At 34.0% G+C, this 23,299-nt stretch overlaps 2 protein-coding genes and 1 long non-coding RNA gene across 4 annotated transcripts; 1 reads left to right on the top strand and 2 right to left on the bottom strand.

Annotated features, from left to right (window-relative positions):
* The first annotated feature begins 53 nt into the window (after positions 1 to 53).
* LOC112706854 (magnesium transporter MRS2-11, chloroplastic) lies at positions 54 to 5,320 on the top strand. Of its 2 annotated transcripts, none has more exons than XR_011864746.1 (14): positions 54 to 650; positions 825 to 897; positions 1,108 to 1,178; positions 1,415 to 1,500; positions 1,615 to 1,705; positions 2,257 to 2,325; positions 2,910 to 2,990; positions 3,078 to 3,243; positions 3,377 to 3,422; positions 3,686 to 3,766; positions 3,868 to 3,988; positions 4,418 to 4,461; positions 4,590 to 4,708; positions 4,892 to 5,320. XR_011864746.1 is itself a non-coding variant. In XM_025758370.3 (14 exons), exons 1-13 carry the CDS (start codon positions 240 to 242, stop codon positions 4,683 to 4,685), a joined length of 1,398 nt encoding a protein of 465 aa, XP_025614155.1. In that variant the 5' UTR covers positions 54 to 239; the 3' UTR covers positions 4,686 to 4,708; positions 4,892 to 5,320. The 2 variants fall into 2 exon arrangements, 1 of the variants encoding a protein (XP_025614155.1); XM_025758370.3 differs by having other exon boundaries at positions 3,868 to 3,950.
* A 450-nt stretch (positions 5,321 to 5,770) lies between these two features.
* On the bottom strand, positions 5,771 to 8,178 carry LOC112706852 (uncharacterized). Its single transcript, XR_003155886.3, has 4 exons — positions 7,987 to 8,178; positions 7,455 to 7,677; positions 6,984 to 7,192; positions 5,771 to 6,311 (listed from the first exon to the last, which is right to left on the bottom strand). It is a non-coding gene; the product is annotated as an uncharacterized lncRNA (long non-coding RNA).
* Positions 8,179 to 8,954: 776 nt separating this feature from the next.
* Positions 8,955 to 12,453, bottom strand: LOC112706851 (uncharacterized). The gene is made up of 4 exons (XM_025758368.3): positions 11,946 to 12,453; positions 10,488 to 11,450; positions 10,314 to 10,361; positions 8,955 to 9,836 (listed from the first exon to the last, which is right to left on the bottom strand). Exons 1-4 carry the CDS (start codon positions 12,135 to 12,137, stop codon positions 9,423 to 9,425), a joined length of 1,617 nt encoding a protein of 538 aa, XP_025614153.1. The 5' UTR covers positions 12,138 to 12,453; the 3' UTR covers positions 8,955 to 9,422.
* Positions 12,454 to 23,299: the final 10,846 nt, after the last annotated feature.

The raw sequence follows: 23,299 nt of genomic DNA, 5'->3' as shown, positions 1-23,299 counted from the left end.
AAATAAATTATGTCCTTTTTCAGTTTTTGAAATTTGGAATATGAATAAAATATAATTCGAAATATATTAAAATAATAAAAAGAAAAGAACTGACTAGATAATTTATTACATCGTTTCGTTTTAATCGTTACAGACTCCGATTGAAGTGCAGAAGCTCCAACTACTCTGTTCCTGCACGGCATGCACGACCACCATAACTATAACCATAGCCATAACCATAACCGCACTTAAACTAAACCATGGCTTTGAGATGGCCGCTCCTACTGCGGTTCCGTTCTCAACAACCTCTTCTCGCTCCAACTAACTTTGCCGCCTTCTCCGATCTCGCCGACCCGCGTGCTTTTGACGCGCCGTGTCTTCCTTCCGTGAATCTACTGCACCGGAGCAATGTTTTGGCTCCGGCACTGAAGCTGAAGGTTCTGGCGCCTTACGTCGTCAAATGCCTCGCCAGATCCACAGAGGAGAAGCAATGGAGCGACGCCGAAACAGTCGTCACTGATTCCGACGAAGCTGCTTCTGAGGATGACGGAAACGGTCAGCTCCGGAGCCAAACCTCTGCTTCGGAAACTGACCGTCTTGAGTCTCCGAGAGTCGCGACTAGCTACTCCGGCGACTCTCTTTCGCTTGGAATTCGAGAACCGGTTTACGAAGTTCGTTCTTATCATTAGCTCCCTGTTAACTTCTGAAACTACTATGTCAGGCGTTATTGGAAGCTTCTAGAATTTTGTTGAAGCTTCTATGCAGTTTTTTACTCTTTTTTTTCATTTTTTTCTTGGTTTCATTTTGCTCATGTGATTCTTCTGCTGTTTTGTTGCTTTGTGAAGGTTGTGGAAGTGAGATCAGATGGAACAGTATCGACAAGAAAAATCAATAGGAGACAATTGTTGAAGTCAAGTGGTGAGTTAAATGGATAAATTTACGCCTAAGGCTGAAATTAGCGGAAAATAAATATCAGTTCATTTACTCATGTTAAGCTTCTTTCTGTAACGTAGTTATAGTTTGCATAACAGTTGTTCTGAATCAACCATTGCACCCATTGCTTATTTTGCAAAGATGCATTTGCACGCTGATGCTGTGATCGCTTTGTTCTGTTTGATGATGGTTCAGGTCTTCGTCCTCGGGACATTCGAAGTGTGGATCCGTCTTTGTTTTTGACGAATTCGGTACCCTCTTTGCTGGTACAGTTTCTTTTGTTTGCATCCTCGCTATTTAGTAATACTTCGTGGTGTGTGTTTATGCAGTCATTCAAGTTTCATGAAGATGTCATGGAGTGCTCTGTCCTCCATGATGTTATAATTTGTAAAGTTTACATGGCTTTGCCGCGTTGTCTGCTTCTATCAAATAATCCAGGATGGTAGCCTTATTGAAGTTGCCTTTTATATCAATTAATTTTCAGTTCTTTGTCTTGTGTTAGGTTCGTGAGTATGCGATACTTCTAAATCTGGGCTCCCTTCGAGCAATAGCAATGAAAGATTGTGTACTTATATTTGACTATAATCGGTAATGTCTTAATTCCAAATTAATATATTATGGTTGCATCGTTGTCATCATTTCATGGATAAAGTTATTTGAGTGCACTAAAACCAAACTTCTGCCTCTGCTGATATTTATCAGTAAAGGAGGGCAAGCTTTTCTGGAGTCATTGTTGCCCAGGTTGAACCCCAAGAACAGTAACGGAGGGCCATCAATGCCATTTGAACTCGAGGTTTGTCTGAAATTTGCTACTTTCATTTAACATACTTACATACATAGTACTGAAAAGGATAAGGAGAAAAACCAAAACTGAACAGTTGGAGAAATTTCAGAATTATAGCTCAGTAGATCTTTATGGCCATAGTTTTTGGAAAGGTAAAAATAAGTTTCGTACTGTAGTGGATGTTTGTAAACACGAAGTATACAGATAGGAGAACCTAACCATTTCTTGGCTCTTCAGCAGTGACTGTGTCTCCTAAGAGTTTTCTTTTGATTTATTTTATGTTACTGAGGCATCCATTTGTGGTGGCACTGTAAACAAGCGGCTGTGAAATGCCATCCACTAAACTGTTAGACAAATCACATACATGGAGCCTTCCCACTAAACTCTAAGCAATTTACACCCACTACAAAATAGATGGAAATCCTCTATTTCATATCCTATAATCTTAGAAGATTTCTTAGTTTCCTTTTCAGAGGGATATTTAATAAATTGTATTCATATTTTTCTCAAACATGTTAATTTTAAGAATCTGGACCAATCCCTACCCGGGGAACTTTCAGGCTGTTGAAGCAGCATTGCTTTCAAGAATACAGCGTTTAGAGCGCAGACTGATGGACTTAGAACCTCGAGTGAGTATGGGAACACAGTGAGTAACTGAGTTTTCATGTTGGAGTTTTGTGTATGTGTTCTTGCATTTATGTGTTTCTTTGTTGTTCCTTGTCTTCTTATTATCATAAGTTGGTATTTCTAAACTTAAATGTTCGAGTATATTTTGTACTTTTTGTCTGTTAGGTTACAGCTTTTATTATTATCATATTTCTTATCTTTTGCCTCCTGTTTTATTATCATAGGTTGTTTTTATAAAATACATTAACGGGAGTTATTTCAAAATCTACTTCCGAACCAGAACTGGCATAAATTCCTTGCATTATCTATTAGTTCTTGTGTGATCTGTTCCAACGACTTCATGCATGCATTCCACTACATCTGAAAAGTGATATAAAGCTCATTTTGTGGTGCTTTATATGATATGTTCAGCATTGCATACTTCAAGCTAGAAAGTCTTACTGAAATACTTTTCCGATTATATTGGTTTTCTGTAGTAGGGATTAATAGCAGACCCATAAGTTTCCACCATTTTAAGTCTCGGGATTCCCTCCTTGATTGGAAATATAATATTTTTTCAACTTTCTTTCTCTCCCTCTTGTTCCAGGTGCAGGCTCTTCTTGAAGCCTTGCCAAATCGATTAACGGGTGACATATTGGAGCAACTTCGTATTAGCAAACAAACTTTGGTAAAATTTAATCTGTAGTTTTTCTCCCCAATAAGCTATCATTTTTCATCTCTATAGTTGCTTATTTCCTTCATGCATATTTGCTAGGTTGAGTTAGGTTCTCGGGCTGGCGCTCTTAGACAGATGCTGCTCGACCTTTTGGAAGATCCCCATGAAATACGCCGTATATGTATTATGGGAAGAAACTGCACGGTTACAAAAGGAGACAATTTGGTCGAATGCTCTGTACCCTTAGAGAAGCAGATTGCCGAAGGTAAGCTATTTGATGCAGTTTTGTTATTGCTGACTTCAAATAGGTCTTACATTCTATTGTTGACCTATAACATAACTTCTCGTTTGCCTTTCTTCTTATTTACTTGTTTTTTTTTTTTTTTTGTGATATGTAGAGGAGGAGGAGGAAATTGAGATGCTTCTTGAAAATTATCTTCAAAGGTTATTCTCAATCCTAATTGGTGCATTACATGTAAACAATTTGAAACCAATATCTTAAGCTGTTGGTTACCATTGCATGTTACAACCTCATGGATATCCATAAAACTATGTAATCTAGCTACAAATATTTTAAAGGAATCTACATTAGGAAACAAGTTTCATGAAGCTTTCAAACTCCCTAAAAGTTGATGATTTCAACAAATTACTTCATAACTATTGATTTCATTGAAAATATTGATTTCTATTTCTAACCGTACTTTCAGATGTGAATCATGTCATGGTCAAGCTGAAAGGCTTCTTGATTCTGCAAGGGAAATGGAAGATTCTATAGCAGTCAGTTTGAGGTTTGGCCCTCAATTCACTCTTGTCACAGGGGATTAGGCAGTTTGCAATCATTGCTTTTACTGACACTATTTGTTCCAACAAATTTGATTGCATTTGACAGCTCACGAAGGCTTGAGGTTAGCCGAGTGGAACTGCTTCTCCAAGTAGGAACATTCTGTGTGGCAGTTGGTGCACTTGTAGCAGGTACAGATTTTTGGCAATGGTTTGATATAGTTTGTACAGTGAGTTCTACCAAAACCGTCCATGTGCTAACCAGCATTTATTTTACCTAATCACACCCAAGACCACATAAACCAGTTAATTGAAATGATTTCACATTAAGCATTAAAATTAACCAAGAGTTCCAGCAAACTTCAGTTTGATTAAAGCTTGACATCCAGTTGCAGACTGTTCATAAAATCGTTTAACAATTTTGTTATGTTAAAATTCTGAAGTTAGTCTAAAACATATGAGCATGCATTTGGCCTTCATAACTTACTACCATGATAACAGCAAAATTCTTTTGTTTTAATGTTCTATCCTATCAAGGACAAGGGCTGTTAATATTTAGGATCTTCAGCTGCTCAATTTAGAGGTTGAATGAAATATCACAAATAAACATGCAGATTACATATCAAATGCATCAGACTGATTATTTTTCATGATTTCAGGTATATTTGGCATGAACCTGAAGTCATATCTTGAAGAGCATGTGGTATGTTGTTTTCCGAAATCATATTTCATGCATGTTTTTCTTGATTCTTCTTGCAAATGATTGTCACTTGGTCTCAAAGAAACAAAAAAGTCCTACAAACATAGCTAAATTTTTGAATTTGTATGCAGTTTGCATTTTGGCTGACGACAGCTGGAATAATTGTCGGTGCTGTTGTTGCTTTTTTCCTTATGTATTTCTACCTCAAGGCAAGGAAAATATTTTGATTGGAAGAAACTTCAAAAATTAGGTAATAATATCTACTACCTTTTAACTTATTAGCCCCTGTAGTACTACTCTAAAATAAAAACAACGTATATCTATATGGACCAAAAGTTACATTTAAGCCATTTGTCTATATAACATCCTTAACCCAAATATATTGCATATATATGAAGCTTCTAATGACTTCCCAATGCAATTATTTTTTCAGGTGATATCAGATCATGAAGAAAACTAAGCACTCAATGAATGCAGTGATTGTGCATGAGGACCATCCAGAATGAATTGGAAAGTGTGTGCAATATTATCGGCATTAGTCATTACCAATCAATCGGCAAGAATTCGTTTCCATTCTTATTTAGGAAGGGAGTCGAGCATTGTTTTGTTGTTTAATGATTTCAGAGTGGTTATAATAGTCATAATCGACGATCAGCCATCGAGATCCTACATCTGGTTGTTGCTCGTGCCCGTACGTGCTAAAACAATACACATTCACACTATATGCATCAAGACAGGAAGTTGAACACTCCCCCAGCAAGAAGCATTTTAGTTGGGAATTTTTTAGGGTGCTGGTGTGTGTAGAATATTGGATTGGGCAAGATTAGAAAAATGACGTCCAAACACGGTACAGGATTGATCCAATCTTTTTTTTTTTATGTGGAAATTAAGTACGACTAATATTCACAATGAATGCTGTGTATTATCGTGATCATTTACTAACCAAATCTGGGGAAAATAGAATAATTATGTTGTTAGTACACAAAAAAGGAGTTAAACTTCAAAGTGGTTCCTGAGATTCACAAAATGCACTGAGTTAGTCCCTGACTTTCCAATTACACTAAGGGTTTGTTTGGGTGAGCTTCTAAGAAAAGATCTTTTTTCGAGTTATCTTTTTTTAAAAGATCTTATGAAAAAGTAAAAGTAATTTTATGTTTGGGTATCTCATGTAAAAAGATCTTTTTATTTATCAATTATGTTTGGGTATAACAATATAAAAGTACTTTTTTGTTTATTTATTATATGAAAAACATCTTTTTTTTTTTAAGGAAAAAAGATCTTTTAAAAAAAGATGTAAATTACAGCTTCTCAAAAAAGATGTTTTTCTGATTTTTCTAGTGCTTTTACTTTTACTACTAGAAATTTGCCAAACACACTAAAAAATAAAAAAAAAGATCTTTTTTCAATAGAAAAAGATCTTTTTTTATCAAAATAATGGCGCCCAAACAAACACTAATTACGTCTTCCAAATTACAAAAAATGCATCAACGTAGTCCCTCTCGAATTTTCCGTTCATATTTCTTGCTGGCAGGAGTGACGTGGCGAATGATTGCCATGCTGGAGTGTCTAACGGTTGCATGATGTGGCAAATGAAAGTTTATGACCCAATTTGGTCCCTGATCCCTTTTTAAACCCTAACTCAGAAGTAGCGCACCACTTCTTCGGTCTTCATCATCTGCTTCTTCTTCTTCCCTGCTCATTCTCGTAGCCGTTGCTTTGCTGGTTGGATGATGGTTGGACGTGCAGATGAAGGAGAGAGAAGTTCTATGCAATCAACCACAAGGAGGCCAAGTCAGAACAGAGGCTCGCAAGTACCAAATCGGTGTGGGTGTGGGAAACGTCTTGTGAAGAGCCTATAGAAAATCATGTCAAAATCAAATTATTAAAATCTAAATCTTTTTAAATGTTTGCCAATAGTTTTCTCTTGGACTCAATTTAACTCTAAATCTTCGGATACCCTCCATCTAATTAAGCCAAACAAGAATTCATTCCCATGCCTTGCACTGGAGAAACGCAATGCCTAAAGGAAAGCTTTAAACATTTTTCTTGTTCTCAAGAAGGAAATATAGAATGGATGATGCATCTAAATCCTTCTAAAAGATTCTAATTTCAAGAAGCCAACATCATAAATCAATAATTGAGCATTAAATCTGGAAAACTCCAATTTGATAACTGATGCATTAGAAGTTGAGAACACAAAATGAACATTAGTGTTTGGTAAGGAATTAAGATTGCATCAAGTCTCCCAAGAGTGATAAATGAGGGTGCTACAAACGAAAGGTAATGCAAGCTTTAAAATATTGGCTTCCAACATCACAGGTTAGCAAGAAGCATTAGGTTTCTGATAGTTAACTCAAGCATAACTCATTCACAACATCCAGGAAAAATAAAAACCAAGTACAACATTGCGTATGGGAACAGTTAAAATGGCATGTGCATTGTGCATGTCTGTTGTAATAGATTTTCTCCGCCAAACATGTCAAGCAAAAACTATTACTTCAAATTTTAGCCGATTGTTTCCTAACCTGTGAAAGGTCGTGTGAGCCATAACTGCATCACCATCAAAGACACAACTAGCAAAGTGTCCACCAGATGCAAGCAGTACGATTCGCAAATGAGTATTATTCATGGGCTCAAGAGTTAGAGATTTCAACTTCTTATACACTTCGTTCTCTACACTTCCATTCTCATCACTCATATTCAATCAAGCACTTTCAGAGAGAAACTCTTTGACCTGATTGAAGATCAACAAATAGATTTTGTTTAAAAAATTTTCTTGATTTATCACGCACTTCATTGCGATTTTGAGACTCATTTTCACAAATTCCAAACAGTACAACAAGAATATAACACAATTGCAATTTCAGGTACCCTAATCAAAAAATGTTTGAACATTACTTTTGTTCATATGGTAAATTTGACCCATATTTAGTGCAAGGATAAAATTGTGAGTGAATTTTGAAACTGAAAATTCTAAAGAAATTATTGAATCTCACATTGATTTGTCATCTGGCATTTCATTTAAGGTATTCTCAGGGGTATTCTTGTTGTTTAAACCCCAGACTCCTCTTGTGGAACATAATCCAGACACAGAACAGCTTCTTTCTCCTCCATCAGTTTAGGCGTCGAAACTCCATGTTCGAAATAAACCAATCTTCCATCAACATTCTTCTTAAACGTTCCACCATGATAGAACATGATATCCAGCAACTTTTCTATCTGTAACGAAAAAATACATTTTATCTAACATATGAAATCAGCAAACAACAACAGATTATATTCCAAAATTGCTTACTAATAACTACTTCAGTGACTATGTCATTATAGAAATGACCATATTTTCAATTTGAAAACAGAACATTCCGATAACCCCTACCCACACCACCAAGTGCAAAAAACCCTAACTACTAACATAGCATCCATGGTTTTTCATCAATCTACACCAAATTTCCAAGTAAAATCCATAATGATGGATACATTACCACTATGAAAAACAAAACAACACTATCTAATATACTGCATGCCTACCTCTGTCACATGGGATTTCACGCAGAATCTTTGCTCCTTCCTTCAGCGATCTTAAGCCAACGATGACCAGGTTCCTCTGAACTCCAACTTGTTTCACTCCGAAAAGCCTCGCCAGAACTCTCGAATGCCAGGGTTTGGCGCCTTCAGTTCGCAGAAGATGAGGAAGACGAAGTGTCTAGTTATGGGTTTAGCGCCAAAACCCAATACGACGACGTTTTCCATCCTCCAGTGTGGCAATTATTCGCCATGTCACTCTCGCCGGCAAGAATTATGAAAACGAAAAATTAGACAGGGACCATGTTGATGCATTTTTTGCAATCTAGAGAACGTAATTAGTGCAATTGAGAAGTCAGGGACTAAATCGGTGCATTTTATGAATCTCAGGAACCACTCTGGGTTTAACTCCAAAAAAAGAGAGTAATATTACACATCCAAATCTTTTTATGAACCAAGTCTAAGTTAAATAATAAAATTTAAAATAATACTAGTTATAATTGATTTTTGTTATATTACACTAATTTAATTGGACTTATCAAATTAATTGTTTGTATAAAATATATATTGAAATATAAAATACATATAAAAAATAAATTAAATAATATATTTATACACAAATAAAGATGAATTTAGTTATTAATTATTTTTTTTGTATAAATAATATTTTTTTAAAATGAAAAACCAACTAATATCTTGGAATTGCGAGTCTGGTAGTCTGATATTTCGAACGAAGCCCCAACAAATCCGAACCCAGCCCGTTAGTTTTTCAAATCCACCAAGTCACTCGGATAATTGCAGTCACTAAACAACTCAACCCGTTAGTTTTTCAGAGTTCTCTTTAAAACAAGCTAAGAAACTAAAGTTTCGAAATATATAATATCTCTGCATACGATGAAGCTTTTGTATGAATTTTAATGTTAAAAAAAAAACGTATTAGGGGGCAAAAAAAAAACGTATTAGGGGGCAAAGTCTTCATCAACAAATTCTGATATGAACACATCAAGAATTAACGGATATAACTCATTCAGATATACAATTCAAACCCCTCACAAGTAACATTTTCAAAAGGAAAAAAGAAAAACCTAATCTAGGAAGAAGTTTCTGGGGAGAACTCAATAAAAATAAATAATAAAGGACATTAGTGTTTACAGCCCGAGACATTTTATGTTGAATGTGAAGGAAGCTATCTGAGCCATTCTGGAATAAGGGAAGGCCTCAAAAGGTAATATTACTGCAGCACATCAGAAAGGACATCCATGCACCATGCCTCATCCAATCAAGGGCTACCGAAATTCAAAGCTTCAAAAAATACCTCACCCCAAATTTGATATGGGACCCATTGCTTCATATAAGGTCTAATACAACAGTTCCATGAATATCACTCATCAAAGGGCCCTTCATTGCATTTCCAAATAAACAAAAACAGGATGCATTTCTATTTATTTTGACAACTGTTGTATAGTTTGGGACATTTCAACTGGCTTTGGAGCTCCATCAATAGCTATATTCCCAATGCCAACTTCCACAGCTTCCAGCTCAGCCTTTTCCTTTGTCTTTTCCAATGTCTCTCCATCTTTCTCCCCCGGTTGCACAGGTGTGGACGAAGGTTTGAGAGTCTGAGGTCTTGTACTCAACCATGGATGAGTAAGGCACTGAGCTGCTGTTGGCCTCTTGTCAGGGACAAAATCCAGTAATGGAATAATGAAGCCAGCCATGTCATTTGCATCTTGCTCGCTGAAATCATATTTCTCCATCAGTACTTTGTTAAGAGGCCAGAACCGCAACTGACGGATGTGCCTCAAATCACCATATCTATTGAAAAACTCGCGCGAATAACGACCACCTAATGCAATCTAAAGGAAATATTTGCTCTTAGCAGTTGGGAACAAACAAAATATTGATACTTACTGACAATTAAAAATAAAATTCCATTTATATTCTGCTATGTAGCTCAACCATAAATTGCCATATAACTAAAAGGGTTTCACACTTGCAATAATTATCACAAAAATTGTTTGTAGGTGTGTAGTGTGTATAATTGGTTGATGGTACAAATAGCTTCACACTTATAGAATATCAAAATTAAAATATAAAAAGAAATGCAATAAACCAACATATTGTTTCATTCTCTGGTATCAGATGTCATTAAGAAAGAAAAATATCCACCAGCAATAGGACAAGGAAAGTGGTGTCCATAATGAAATGACTGAATGACATGTAGAAACAACCAATAGTAGGTAGTTAGGTATGTTGTATATATATTTTTTCTTGGTTATGTCATGATGCAAATTGAATTATATTATTAACAACTTGGACGTTGACATGCTTACCTTGCGAGGCATCATTCCGAGAAGCTCCATCATCAAGGCCAGATGATCCTGCAAAGAAAATTCTGAAACATCAATAAAGTAGTCCATCGATTTAAGTTAGAGAGTTTTCAAAGTCATAAGCTAATGATATGAAAAAAAGCCAATCAGTAAATTCAATTCTAAAAAGATGATCACCTCATCCCTGTCATAGTTGTCACCACTGTGAGGATCAAAAAGAACATCACCAGTCGCAAGCTCAAAGCAAATGCACGCAAAAGACCATAGATCTGCTGGAGTTGAGTATTTTGATCCGAGAATAACTTCAGGACATCTATACTGCCTCGTCTGAATATCGTTTGTGAATTGTTTATAAGTCCAACACGCATTACCAAAATCAACCAGCTTGCACTTAAGATCAGCAGAGGCAAGTAACTTCTTTCTTTCAGATTTCCTTTGACCACGGCTTCCTTGGGGATCATCCTTGGTTTCAGAAGCCTTTGTCGATTCATCTTTGCCCACAGAACCATTAACTTCACTGGATTCTAAACTTAGTTCCACATCTTTACTACATTCATCTTGCTCAGGTGTTTTACCATCCTCCTCGGCTTCCTCGGGACTTTCCATCCCAACACAAGCTTGAGCTGCCTTTTTAGCCTTTTTCCGCATTTTCTTTTTCTGGTTCTTGGTCAAGTCTGCATGCAAACTTTTTTCGTCTTTTATGGTCCCATTGCTGATCTTCTCCTTCGTATTTGGAGCAATAAGTGGAATGCCTGATTTCCTAGGATCCTTAGATGGATCCAGTGGTGACAGAAGCAAGACATTCTCCGGCTTCAAATCAGTGTGTATTATAGAAAGCTCACGATGCAAGTAATCCAAACCCACCAAAATATGGAAGCAGATTTCCTTAACTATGGGAAGAGGAACTCCTCGATAATCACTATACTTGATAAGAGTGAGAAGATTGTCCCCAAGGAATTCAAAAACCATACAGACATGCTGGCCATTGGGTCCTGAATGCTTGAAGTGATCCAAAAGCTTCACAACACATTTATTGTCATGTGGATCTCCATCTGCAATTTGTTTGAGAATCTTTATTTCATCCATTGCTGCTTCAGTGTAGTGCTGAGCACTCTTCTGAATTTTTAGGGCGACATATCTCTGAAGACAAATAATCGCCCACATCAATTCATATAGTTCCAAATTGAAGAATAACATAGCCACAGATTACAATCTACATCAACAACATTGCAGTAAAAAAAGCAACAAGGCAATATAATATGAACAACTGATTACAAAGTTTTGTCAACTTCTCTAGCAAAACAAAGCATTAAGAAGCAGAATCTAGCTATCTTATCTAACAATTAAGAATTATATATTTCTTTAGAATGCCAAACATAGAACACTGATGAAAACTGTTTCAATGACAATTGGAATAAAATCCTTTTAGCAAAATTTTCCCCATAGAAAAATTCAGATAAAATAGGAAATCCTAAACTTTCCACAAAGTCCTCTTCCGTTGAAACAATGCCAATCATTCTTAAAGCCATAACCCAATTAAAACACAAAACTCGGCTTCTTCCAAGCCATCAATTGTTTTTTTCTTGTTATATCTATCTTTTTTCCCTGATGAAAAAAAAAAAAAAAAGCACGCACCGATTTCTGAGTGTCCCAAGCGAGCCACACGGTGGAAAAATGGCCCCAACCAAGCTTGCTCTGAACCACATAACATCCATTCTTGAATGTATCCCCAATCCGAACCGCATGGTACCCTCCGCGCCTGTAATCCTCAGTTCCTTCCTCCTCCGAACTGTAGTCACTTCCCTCATTCTTCCGGTCCTCCGCCATTGAAGGACCTTCAACCACAAACACCCAAAAAAAAAACCACAAAGCGCACGCACACCCAAGCTGACGATATCAGCAAAACTTACACCGGAAACGAAAAAAGGAAACTTTTCAGTAAGGAGGATTCGATTTGTGGAGAATTGTCAGAGTTGATTTTTAGAGGGAACGGAAAGCGTTGAATTCAGTGAGAAACGGTGCAAAACTGGGAAATTAGGGTTTCTGAGGTGTTGCCGGGAAAATAACCAAGTGAAATGAATGGGTTATGTGTGATAGCGACAACCATAGACTATAACACTATAGACTAGTATATTCTAGGTCTAAGGTTAACTCGCATTGAATTCAATTAAATTATGTACGAATTTTTTGTCAGAGAAAAAAAATTAAAATAAACTAATTATATTATTATTTGAATATTTGTTATTTACTTATTTGTGTAACTTGATGGTAACTCCTGCTGGTTGTTAGACTATCAACCTTGTAATTAATAAGTTAGGAAATGTGATTGGTGTGTAGTCTTATATCACAATTCACAACTTAATTTGTTAAAAATAAAATAAGAATCATTATAATAAATACAAATACATGTGTTCTATGGTTATAAATTTTTTTTAATGGGTTCTTAATTATTTGTGTCAAGGTAAATGCTTGTTATTAACAAGACCAGGAAATACAAATATGTTTTTTAGGAATTGACCTGACATTTTCTTTAACAAAAATTATTGGATGTAGTTCTATACTTCTATTATAGGATGAAATGATTTCTAGCTAGTTTAATGGTGGCTTTTATAATATAAAAGTTAAAACAGTTAGAAGAGATGAAGCAAGTCCTAATGTTGGACCCTTGCTTTCATAATAATCTTTCTATAAAATGAAGAATTTTATCATGTCAAATTATTTTACACAAAGTTAACCTTTTACTTTTTTAGCCTCACCCTAGAATAAGCTACTTGAACCTTTCAAATATTATTATTTACACCAATCTTGCACATAAGGATATTTTAATTTTTTTTTAATAATATAGATTTTAAAGAAACTAGGTTTTTTTATTTTTACCCATGCAATGTTATAGGGTTAAATTGCTCTTGAATTACTCCAGCGATTCTCAATATATTTTCTTTCGTTTTGTTTTTTTTTTTATATATTTTTGGACAGTTTTTTGTTTTCATTTAAATGTGGAGGTCATGAGGCTGGATGGACTTGAACATGTATATTGGTACCAAAAAATGACATCTTGTGTTATGAGCCCATTAACAAACCTAGTTATAATTACCTGGGCTCCTCTTGCTTTATGACTTGCTCTATTTGACAAAAATATGTGAAGAACGTTTATTATAACTAAACAGTTTAACTCTCATCACCTGTCCGAAAAACAAAAAAATCTCTCATCAGTGTTAACATTCTATCTCTGATCTTTTCAATCCCATATGTTGCACTTTTTTTTCATATTGAAGACAAATGTCCATATTATCTACTATTTTGGAGATAGAATAATATTCTCTTTATTAACGAGTGATAAAAATTGAATTAAAAGAAAAATATACATCCATAAAAAAATTTTAGGATTGACAATTGATACAGCCATTACAAATCTAACGTCATAACTCGATATTATATACAATAACTTGGTACTTTACGTTATAACTCGGCATTATACGTTTCAGACTCAACGGACTACATCTTAGAATAAAAATGTCCGACCAGGCATTATCACTCATTAAAACCTAATAACTGCTCTTCAATTCAGATCATCAATAGAATGTAACCGACCATCTTCACCTCACCTATAAAAGTGTGATATTTTATCCTCAGACGGGACACTGAATTCTCAGTACTAACTTAGGCATCAGAGTGCCTTTTGTAGGTACACTCCTCCTTTGTTCATACTTTCCGTGACGTGATATCTCTCTAGACGAAGAGCTCAGATCATCTCAGCCTATAGCTCGGCATTAAAGGCTAAAACTCGGCGTCAACTCCTGTAGCCGAGGCTACGTCCAGGTTATTCACACAAGAACAATTGGCGCCACCACGAGGTCTCGAAATAAACACCCTTCTTTCTATAGGCCGTATTTCCTTCCAGTAACTTCAAACTTACTTGCACCTTTGTAAACAAAGGTCATATAATAGATCATTAAGGCCTGAAAAAGGCCGATCTATATCTATCATCTCTATCTGCCAATCTATATCTGTTATCTCTATTTGCAAATCTATATCTGTTATATCCATTTGCCGATCTGTATATATTTTTCTGATCTATATCTATCATCTCTATTTTTTTATTTATATTAGTTATCTCTATTTGCCGATTTATATCTGTTATGTCTATTGGCCGATCTATATCTGTTATCTCTATTTTTTCAATCTATATCTGTCATCTCTATTTGCCGATCTATATCTGTTATCTCTATTTCCTTATTTATATCTATTATATCTATTTTTCAATTGGTGTTTGCTACGGTACAATGATAAATTTATACGTACCGATACAATAAAAATAAAGACAAATAATAAAACGCCATGTGGGTTATATTATCCTCATCAGCATTTATTTTTTTAAAAAAAAATATATATTATATCAATATTTTTACTAAAATATCCTTATAATTTAGCAAAAATAAAAAATAATTTTTTATTTAATTTTACAAAAAGACCCAAATACCCCTTTTTTTATGTTAGAACAAAATTTATCTCCTAAAATTAATCAAATCTTAAAATTGAGCTAATTTATATTAATTTTAAATAATTTAAAAAATAAAACAACATCTGCTATCAATTTCGTAGATATTATTCCATAAACTCTAATTTCTACACATCTGAAAAACAAAAATTCAAAAGAACTGTTCTTCATCTTCCCTGGATTTTCTTACATCTTTCTCAAAGAACGTCTCTCTCTCTCTTTCTCTCTCTCTCTCAATTCGCATACTGAAACTCTCTCTTCTCTCTCACACTAGCCCACTAGAGTCTCTCTCAATCTCACTCGAGCCTCATCTCAGTCACACTCGCCGGCGTCTCCATGTGTCGCGGCCTTCCCTGGGCTCCTCGTTGCCGGCGACAGGAGCAACTCGTCGGATAGTCGTCGCTCGTCGTCTTCTGGTTTCGGACCTCGCCGTCGCCATGGACCGTAGTCCGTTGGTGAGTCCCTGCATCGTCGTTTCTCCTATTCTGTCTTTTCCAGATTTCCCTTCTCCTTGTATTTTGAGATGATGTTGAATTGCTAATCAATTAATTTACTTTGTTTCTGATCTAAATGTTGCTGTAAATCATGAATGATGTAGGATTTTCTGAATTTGGTGCTAATAACATGAGCTAACTTTTGGGTTGATGAAAATCATCAGTGAGTTAAATTTGGAGCTAAATTTTTTGTTGATGAAAATTATCAATGAGTTGAATTTGTTGCTTTAATAATAAATTTGATTCTTAGTATTGATTGATTTGTTCTTACATAGGCAGTATTGGTCAAGCTCCAAATTTGTCTGGTGAAGATATAGATGCTGACTTTGAGATCACTCCTTGGATTAGATTTACTTATTTGGTTATGTTTTGCTGTATGTTTCTGTTCTGTTTTATCTTTTCATGTGCTATTGTGCATGCATTAGTTAATCTTTTTGCTGACTAGTATTCTGAGATTAGCTTTTAACAAATTAAGGTAGATAGCGCTAATGAGACCTTATTTAAATGAGTGCTCTTAGAATACTTGTTGGTAAAATCATTGTAATAATTCTCTTAAAATCATTTTATAATAATTGATTCAAAGAAGTTGTGCCAACTTGATCTTGAAGAAATCCTCTGTGGTGAAGATACAAGGACGACTTTGATGATTAAAAGCATTCCTAACAAGTGAGAACAATTAAAGAAGCTTCCTATCCTAGTCAAGTTTTTGTTGTTTTAATAATTTGATACAAATAGTTATTAACAATTGCTCATTGTGGTTGCTTTAAGGTACACATCAAAGATGCTTTTTGCTGCAATTGATGAGAATCACCATGGCACTTATGACTTAATGCACTTGCCAATTGATTTTAAGGTATATGAATCCAAATTTTTCTTTTTTTAACCAAAGATGATGGAGTCTTTTGGTCAGGTTGGCTGATTGTCTATTTCTTCTTGCAGAACAAGTGTAATGTGGGTTATGCCTTCATCAATATGGTGTCTCCTTCACACATGATTTCATTCTATGAGGTTTAAAATTTATGCCATGGCCTTCTATTTGTCTGTTAAATACTTAACTTTCGTATGCATTGTTTGTGATGCAAGGATTTGTAATGTGACATGCATTGTGCACACATTGATCCTGATCTTGTACATACATCTTGCAAACTTGATTTTGAAAAGTCCATAAGACTTTAGAACTAGATATGGTTTAATTTATAAATTGATCAATTATTTCTTTTTTCTTATCTTTTCAAGGGCTTTTCTGAGTGTTTCTCTCTTACCATCCAGGAGAAATTTCTATCCAGCAATTTGAATGTATTGGTCAACCAGATGGGTCTTACTCAGGTGATTTGTTGGAGAGTCCAAAGGGCGATTGGGACGAGAAACTAGAAAAAGATTAACCATTTGATAGCTATTTATATGTTCCTAGCCACAAAGTTTGGGACTGCTAACAACTGCATAGGGCAATATTAAGGTGTACAAAGCTAATTGATTTAAGAGAACAACAAAATTGGTGTACAAAAGTGAAGAAGCAGCTCACTTATCTGCTGCTGGGGACTCCAAATTCGTCAATATTTCATAACAATCATCAATGGAGGAAGCGACAAGGAACAACTAGTTGAATGTGGAGAAAACAGTTTGTTGTGAATGTATATATGCGAACCAGTTTCTTTGACTTGTTCTTATGATAGATCAGCCATCTAGAATATTGTTACTGGATACACTCATGTTGGAACATCCTTGAAGTACTCCTTATTTTTCTCTGGAATTTATTCTTAGTCTATCAATATTCTTTGTCCTGCTTTATAATTTATATCATGCATGAATTTTACTATTTTAATTTAATGATGATTGAATTTTTATTTTTCAATTTACATTTTAATTTATTTTAGAAGAATTTAATCCAAAAATGTAAATTACAAAATTAAATTTAAAAAAAAGAGTTATAAACAAAAGCATTCAAAGTAAATTAATGGTGATTGATAAGTATGTCTTTTATTATTGTTTTCCATAAATATATATTACTACCTCTGCATTTGCTCTTTGAATTTGTTTCCCTGCTATTTTGTGATTTTTGTTTTTGTGTAATAGAAGCACTGAGAGTTAGTTCTGCGGTAATAAAAACCTATAAACTAATTGAAATCACTTAGCACAAATGAATGAACCTTCATAAAAACAACTAAAAAGTAAATGTGAATAAATTAAGACCTCAACTTGAGATCCCATGTAGATAAAAAAAACTAATTAGCCTATAGAGCTTTTGTACTCTTTTGAAAAACATACAAAGTTAAAGCTATGTGTGCCATGTGCATACCAAGAAGTCGGTAAGTTACTACATAATCTTTTTTCTCCTATTGTTGAAAAATTGCATGTGAGCCAACAATTATTCCCAAATATAAATAAGTCAAACTCACAGCCATCAAACTTTTGAGATTAATATTTTACATGTCGTGTATTATATGCAGATAGCAGATTAAAACAACTATATGATAGATTATGCTGGAATTATATCCCATAATTATCTACGTTACTTTAATGGTACAATTAACTCGAGCCATCTGTTATGCGCCATCTGACTATAGGTTGATGTAAATCCAGGAGTTTTTTGTAGTGCCTGGGAATGGTGGTCTTGTCATTCAGTGACACAAAAGTAAGACTTTCATTCATTAACAGGCATAAAATTTTTAATAGAGAAATACAATTTAGGAAGCATTTTTGTAGGGGAAAAAAAAGACTTGTATAAGAGAAATTCGCACTTCTAATGAAAACTTCACAAACTTAGCTCGACCTAGATATAAAAGAGATTCTGACATCGTCCAACTCTGCAACCAAAATAGATCATATGCGCTTGGAAATTTTCAATGATTTCTTATATATGTGCAATTGACACAATTTTATTAATTTGTTTGTTATAGCCTTTAGTCTCATTGACCACAACAGAAATAGAAGGCCATCTGCATGTCCACACACATAGGATCTCAAGTAATAACGTCAAAAAATATTCAAAACCAGTCTCCAAAAATTACTACAGCTGTAAATATGATCCAAAAGCAATAACGTAAAATTAGTGATCCAAGTAAATATTAGAATCATCGATCAACAAAGGGCTTATTCAAATCAACTACAAAGTTCTGTGCCATCATCTTGGTATTGAACATGGACCAAGGACTTGGGTTGAAATTCAGACAAGGGTTGAAATTTGGGGGGATTTGGTTTTGAAACTAAGAGAAACTAGAAATTTGGGGGGATTTGGTTTTGAAACTAAGAGAAACTAAGGCACTTCGGAAAAAAAATTAAGAAAAACACAGAGAATTGAAAAAGAGAGTGAAAGCAGACTTTCTCTTCTTCCTCCAAACCTCAAACCTTCTTCTTTCCACCAGTGGTGCGCCTCTTGTGCAAAGAATTCCTAAAAATACCTGAAACACAACAAACAAACGCATTAGATACGGTATTACAATTGGATTCTGTGAAAGCATCAGAAAATTTGGCAGGTGCCGTGGAGGCTCCACTGGGAAAGGGCTTCTTCTTCTTCTTCTTCCTCTTTCCCAAAAGATAATTCGTTTCTTCTTCAAGATCAAGTTGGTACAACTTCTTTGATTCGATTATTATAAAATGAACAATTTTAAGAGAATTATTACAATAATTTTACTGGCAAGTATTCTAAAAACACTCAATTAAATAAGGGCTCATTAGCGCTATCTACCTTAATTTGTTAAAAGCTAATCTTAGAATACTAGTCAGCAAAAAGATTAACTAATGCATGCACAATTGCACATGAAAAGATAAAACAGAATAGAAACATACAGCAAAACATAACCGAACAAGTAAATCTAGTCCATGGAGTGATCTCAAAGTCAACATCTATATCTTTTCCAGACAAATTTGGAGTTTGACCAATACTGCCTATGTAAGAATCAAATCAATCAATACTAAGAATCAAATTTATTATTAAAGCAACAAATTCAACTCATTGATAATTTTCATTAACAAAAAATTTAGCTCCAAATTTAACCCAGTGAGGATTTTCATCAACCCAAAAGTTAGCTCATGTTATTAGCACCAAATTCAGAAAATCCTACATCATTCATGATTTACAGCAACATTTAGATCAGAAACAAAGTAAATTAATTGATTAGCAATTCAACATCATCTCAAAATACAAGGAGAAGGGAAATCTGGAAAAGACAGAATAGGGGAAGCGACGATGCAGGGACTCACCAACGGACTACGGTCCACGGCGACGGCGAGGTCCAAAACCAGAAGACGACGAGCGACGACAATCCGACGAGTTGCTCCTGTCGCCAGCAACGAGGAGCCCAGGGAAGGCCGCAACACATGGAGACGCCGGCGAGTGTGACTGAGATGAGGCTCGAGTGAGACTGAGAGAGACTCTAGTGGGCTAGTGTGAGAGAGAAGAGAGAGTTTCAGTATGCGAATTGAGAGAGAGAGAGAAAGAGAGAGAGAGACGTTCTTTGAGAAAGATGTAAGAAAACCCAGGAAAGATGAAGAACAGTTCTTTTGAATTTTTGTTTTTCAGATGTGTAGAAATTAGGGTTTATGGAATAGTATCCACGAAATTGATAGCAGATATTGTTTTATTTTTTAAATTGTTTAAAATTTATAAATATAAATGAGCTCAATTTTAAGATTTGATTAATTTTAGGAGATAAATTTTGTTCTAACATAAAAAAAGGGGTATTTGGGTCTTTTTGTAAAATTAAATAAAAAAGTATTTTTTATTTTTCCTAAATTATAAGGATATTTGAGTAAAAATATTGATATGATATATATTTTTTTAAAAAACAATAAATGCTGATATAAATAATATAATCCACATGGCGTTTTGTTATTTGTTATTATTTTTATTGTATCGGTACGTATAAATTTATCATTGTACCGTAGCAAACACCTTTTCAATTTATCTGTTACCTCTATTTGCCGATCTATATCTGTTATCTCTATCTCCCGATTTATATTTGTTATCTTTATTTTTCAATTTATATCTGTTACCTCTATTTGTCGATCTATATCTGTTATATCTATTTGTCGATCTATATCTGTTATATATATTTTTCGATCCATATCTATCATCTCTATTTGCCAATTTATATCTATTATATCTATTTGCCGATCTATATCTGTTATCTCTATTTGTCAATTTATATCTGTTATATCTATTTGCCGATCTATATCTATTTTTCTGATCTATATCTGTCATCTCTGTTTTCTGATTTATATCTGTTATCTTTATTTTTCCGATTTATATCTGTTATGTCTATTGGCCGATCTATATATGTTATCTCTATTTTTTCAATCTATATCTATCATCTCTATTTTCCGATTTGAATTTGTTATCCCTATTTGCCAATCTATATCTGTTATATCTATTTGCCGATTTATATCTGTTATGTCTATTTGCCGATCTATATCTGTTATCTCTATTTGCCGATCTATATCTGTTATCTCTATTTTTCAATTTATATCTATTATATCTATTTACCGATCTATATCTGTTTTTCTGATCTATATATGTCATCTCTATTTTCTTATCCATATCTATCATCTCTATTTGCCAATTTATATATGTTATCTCTATTTGCTAATCTATATCTATTTTTCTATTTTCAAGTATATATCTATTATCTCTGTTTTCAGATTTATATCGATCATTACCAGTCATTGTCAAATCTATATCAACTATCATCAGATCTATATCAACTTTCTTCCAAACTATGACTATCAACAGTCAACAAATTCAATCACATATCATACAAGCACAAACACTTATCCATTCGCGATAATTCTTCAATTCAAAGTCGCATCGTTTACACATGCGCAATCAAACTCAATCTTCAATCAATTCACCAAAAAAAGGTGAACTAACACTCATTCGCAATAATTCTTCAATTTAAAGGCGCATCGTTTACACATGCGCAATCAAACTCAATCTTCAATCAATTCACCAAACATCTCATTCGCCATAATTCTTCAATTCAAAGTCGCATCGTTTACACATGCGCAAACTCAATGTTCAATCAATTCACCAAACAAAGGTGAACTAACGCTCATTCGCGATAATTCTTCAATTCAAAGTCGCATCATTTACACATGCGCAATCAAACTCAATGTTTAATCAATTCACCAAAAAAAGGTGAACTAACGCTCATTTACAATAATTCTTCAATTCAAAGTCACATCGTTTACACATGCTCAATCAAACTCAATCTTCAATCAATTCACCAAACATCTCATTCGCCATAATTCTTCAATTTAAAGCCGCATCGTTTACACATGCACAAACTCAATGTTCAATCATTTCACCAAACAAAGGTGAACTAACGCTCATTCGTGATCATTCTTCAATTCAAAGTCGCATCGTTTACACATGCGTAATCAAACTCAATCTTCAATCAAATCACCAAACAAAGGTGAACTAACACAATATTTTCTCCCAACTAATTCATTTTTATCAAAATCATCTCAGCAACTATTCAAATTAACTATTCAGTTCCATGAAAAACCTTAACTGTTGCATCTATTAAATCAATGGTTCAAAATTACATTGAAAAAATTCAAAGGCAAAATCAATAACAAATACTACTACACTTTCCAATACACGTTAACTTCAAATAATGTCTGAAATTCAAAAGATTTTATTCCTTGTTTTAATAAAGCATCTTAAATCGGGGGTTCCAAGGCTAATCCAATGGCCGAGTTATGATCTTACTAAATGGCCGACTTATGATTCATTAAAATGTATTCTCAGACTAAGCTTGGGGGCTGTGATACGGCCGTTATAAATCCGACGTCATAACTCGGCACTTTACATTATAACTCGGCGTTATACGTTTTAGACTCAACAGACTACATCCTAGAATAAAAACGTTCGACCAGGTATTATCACTCATTAAAACCTAATAACTGCTCTTCAATTTAGATGATCAATAAAATGTAATCGATCATTTTTACCTCACCTATAAAGATATGATATTTTATCCTCAAACGGGACAATGATTTTTCAGTACTAACTTAAGTATCGAAATACCTTTTGCAGGTACATTCCTCTTTTGTTCGTACTTTTCATGACGTGATATCTCTCTAGACAAAGAACTCGAATCATCTCAGCCTATAACTCAATATTAAAGGTTAAAATTTGACGTCAACTCCTATAATCAAGACTACTACTACGTTCAGGTTATTTACACAAAAACAGTAATATTTGAAAATTATGAAGATAGTAAATCCATATAAATACATATATAGGATGAAGCGCGTTTTGCTCCCTTTGAGATGGTGCATGTTGACCAAAAATTCGGTAATGCCTTAGCTTGACGATGATTTCAATGTCTATATAAAGCATAAACTAATAGTATAAGCAACGAAGAATATACATTTGTATTCTTTAAACTTTCGAAGGGACCAAGGAAAATAGGGAATAAAAACAACAACAAAAAACGTGTTGGAGTCTTACAAAGAAATATTAATAGATATATAGATATAGCCGTCTATACAGACCCAACTTCCTATAGAGTTTATTTCTTTAATTACTATTCCCAAAAGGTTCAAAGAAATGCTGAAGATTCATCAATAATGTGCTTTACTTTAATTTCCAATGGTTACAGAGACGTGTATGAATATATAGATGATAAAGTTTATCAAATTTTAATTTAAATTTTATAAAACTAACTTATAAAATTATTAACATATTTATTGAACTTAAAATATTAAAGTTGTAATTGGTTTGTATTTTTATTTGTATTTTTAGTATTTTCTATTTTAAAATTTTTATATTAAAAAAAATAAAAAATAAGATTTTGTTGATTTATTTTCTTTTCCTTTCACAAAGTTTTAAAAATAAAAAATAAAAATGCAAAGTAAACAAATTTTAATTCATGAATTAAAATTACTACTTAATGAAACTCTATTTTCTGTTTATTTTGATCTTAAAATGCTGTGTTTATTACTTTATTAGTTTATTGTGATAGAATAGCTACTTTGAATTGGCAAAATCATTA

This window comes from Arachis hypogaea, chromosome 8 (genome assembly GCF_003086295.3).
Source record: "Arachis hypogaea cultivar Tifrunner chromosome 8, arahy.Tifrunner.gnm2.J5K5, whole genome shotgun sequence".
Classification (NCBI taxonomy): domain Eukaryota; kingdom Viridiplantae; phylum Streptophyta; class Magnoliopsida; order Fabales; family Fabaceae; genus Arachis; species Arachis hypogaea.
This window is presented reverse-complemented; position numbering and strand designations above follow the sequence as displayed.

Coding starts and splice junctions, on each gene's coding strand:
- LOC112706851 (XM_025758368.3), bottom strand. CDS start 12,137: ATGGCGGAGGACCGGAAGAATGAGGGAAGTGACTACAGTTCGGAGGAG. Junction 11,451..11,945: donor CTTGGGACACTCAGAAATCG/GTGCGTGCTTTT, acceptor ATTTGTCTTCAG/AGATATGTCGCCCTAAAAAT. Junction 9,837..10,313: donor TCGGAATGATGCCTCGCAAG/GTAAGCATGTCA, acceptor TATTTCCTTTAG/ATTGCATTAGGTGGTCGTTA.
- LOC112706854 (XM_025758370.3), top strand. CDS start 240: ATGGCTTTGAGATGGCCGCTCCTACTGCGGTTCCGTTCTCAACAACCT. Junction 898..1,107: donor ACAATTGTTGAAGTCAAGTG/GTGAGTTAAATG, acceptor ATGATGGTTCAG/GTCTTCGTCCTCGGGACATT. Junction 2,991..3,077: donor GTATTAGCAAACAAACTTTG/GTAAAATTTAAT, acceptor CATATTTGCTAG/GTTGAGTTAGGTTCTCGGGC.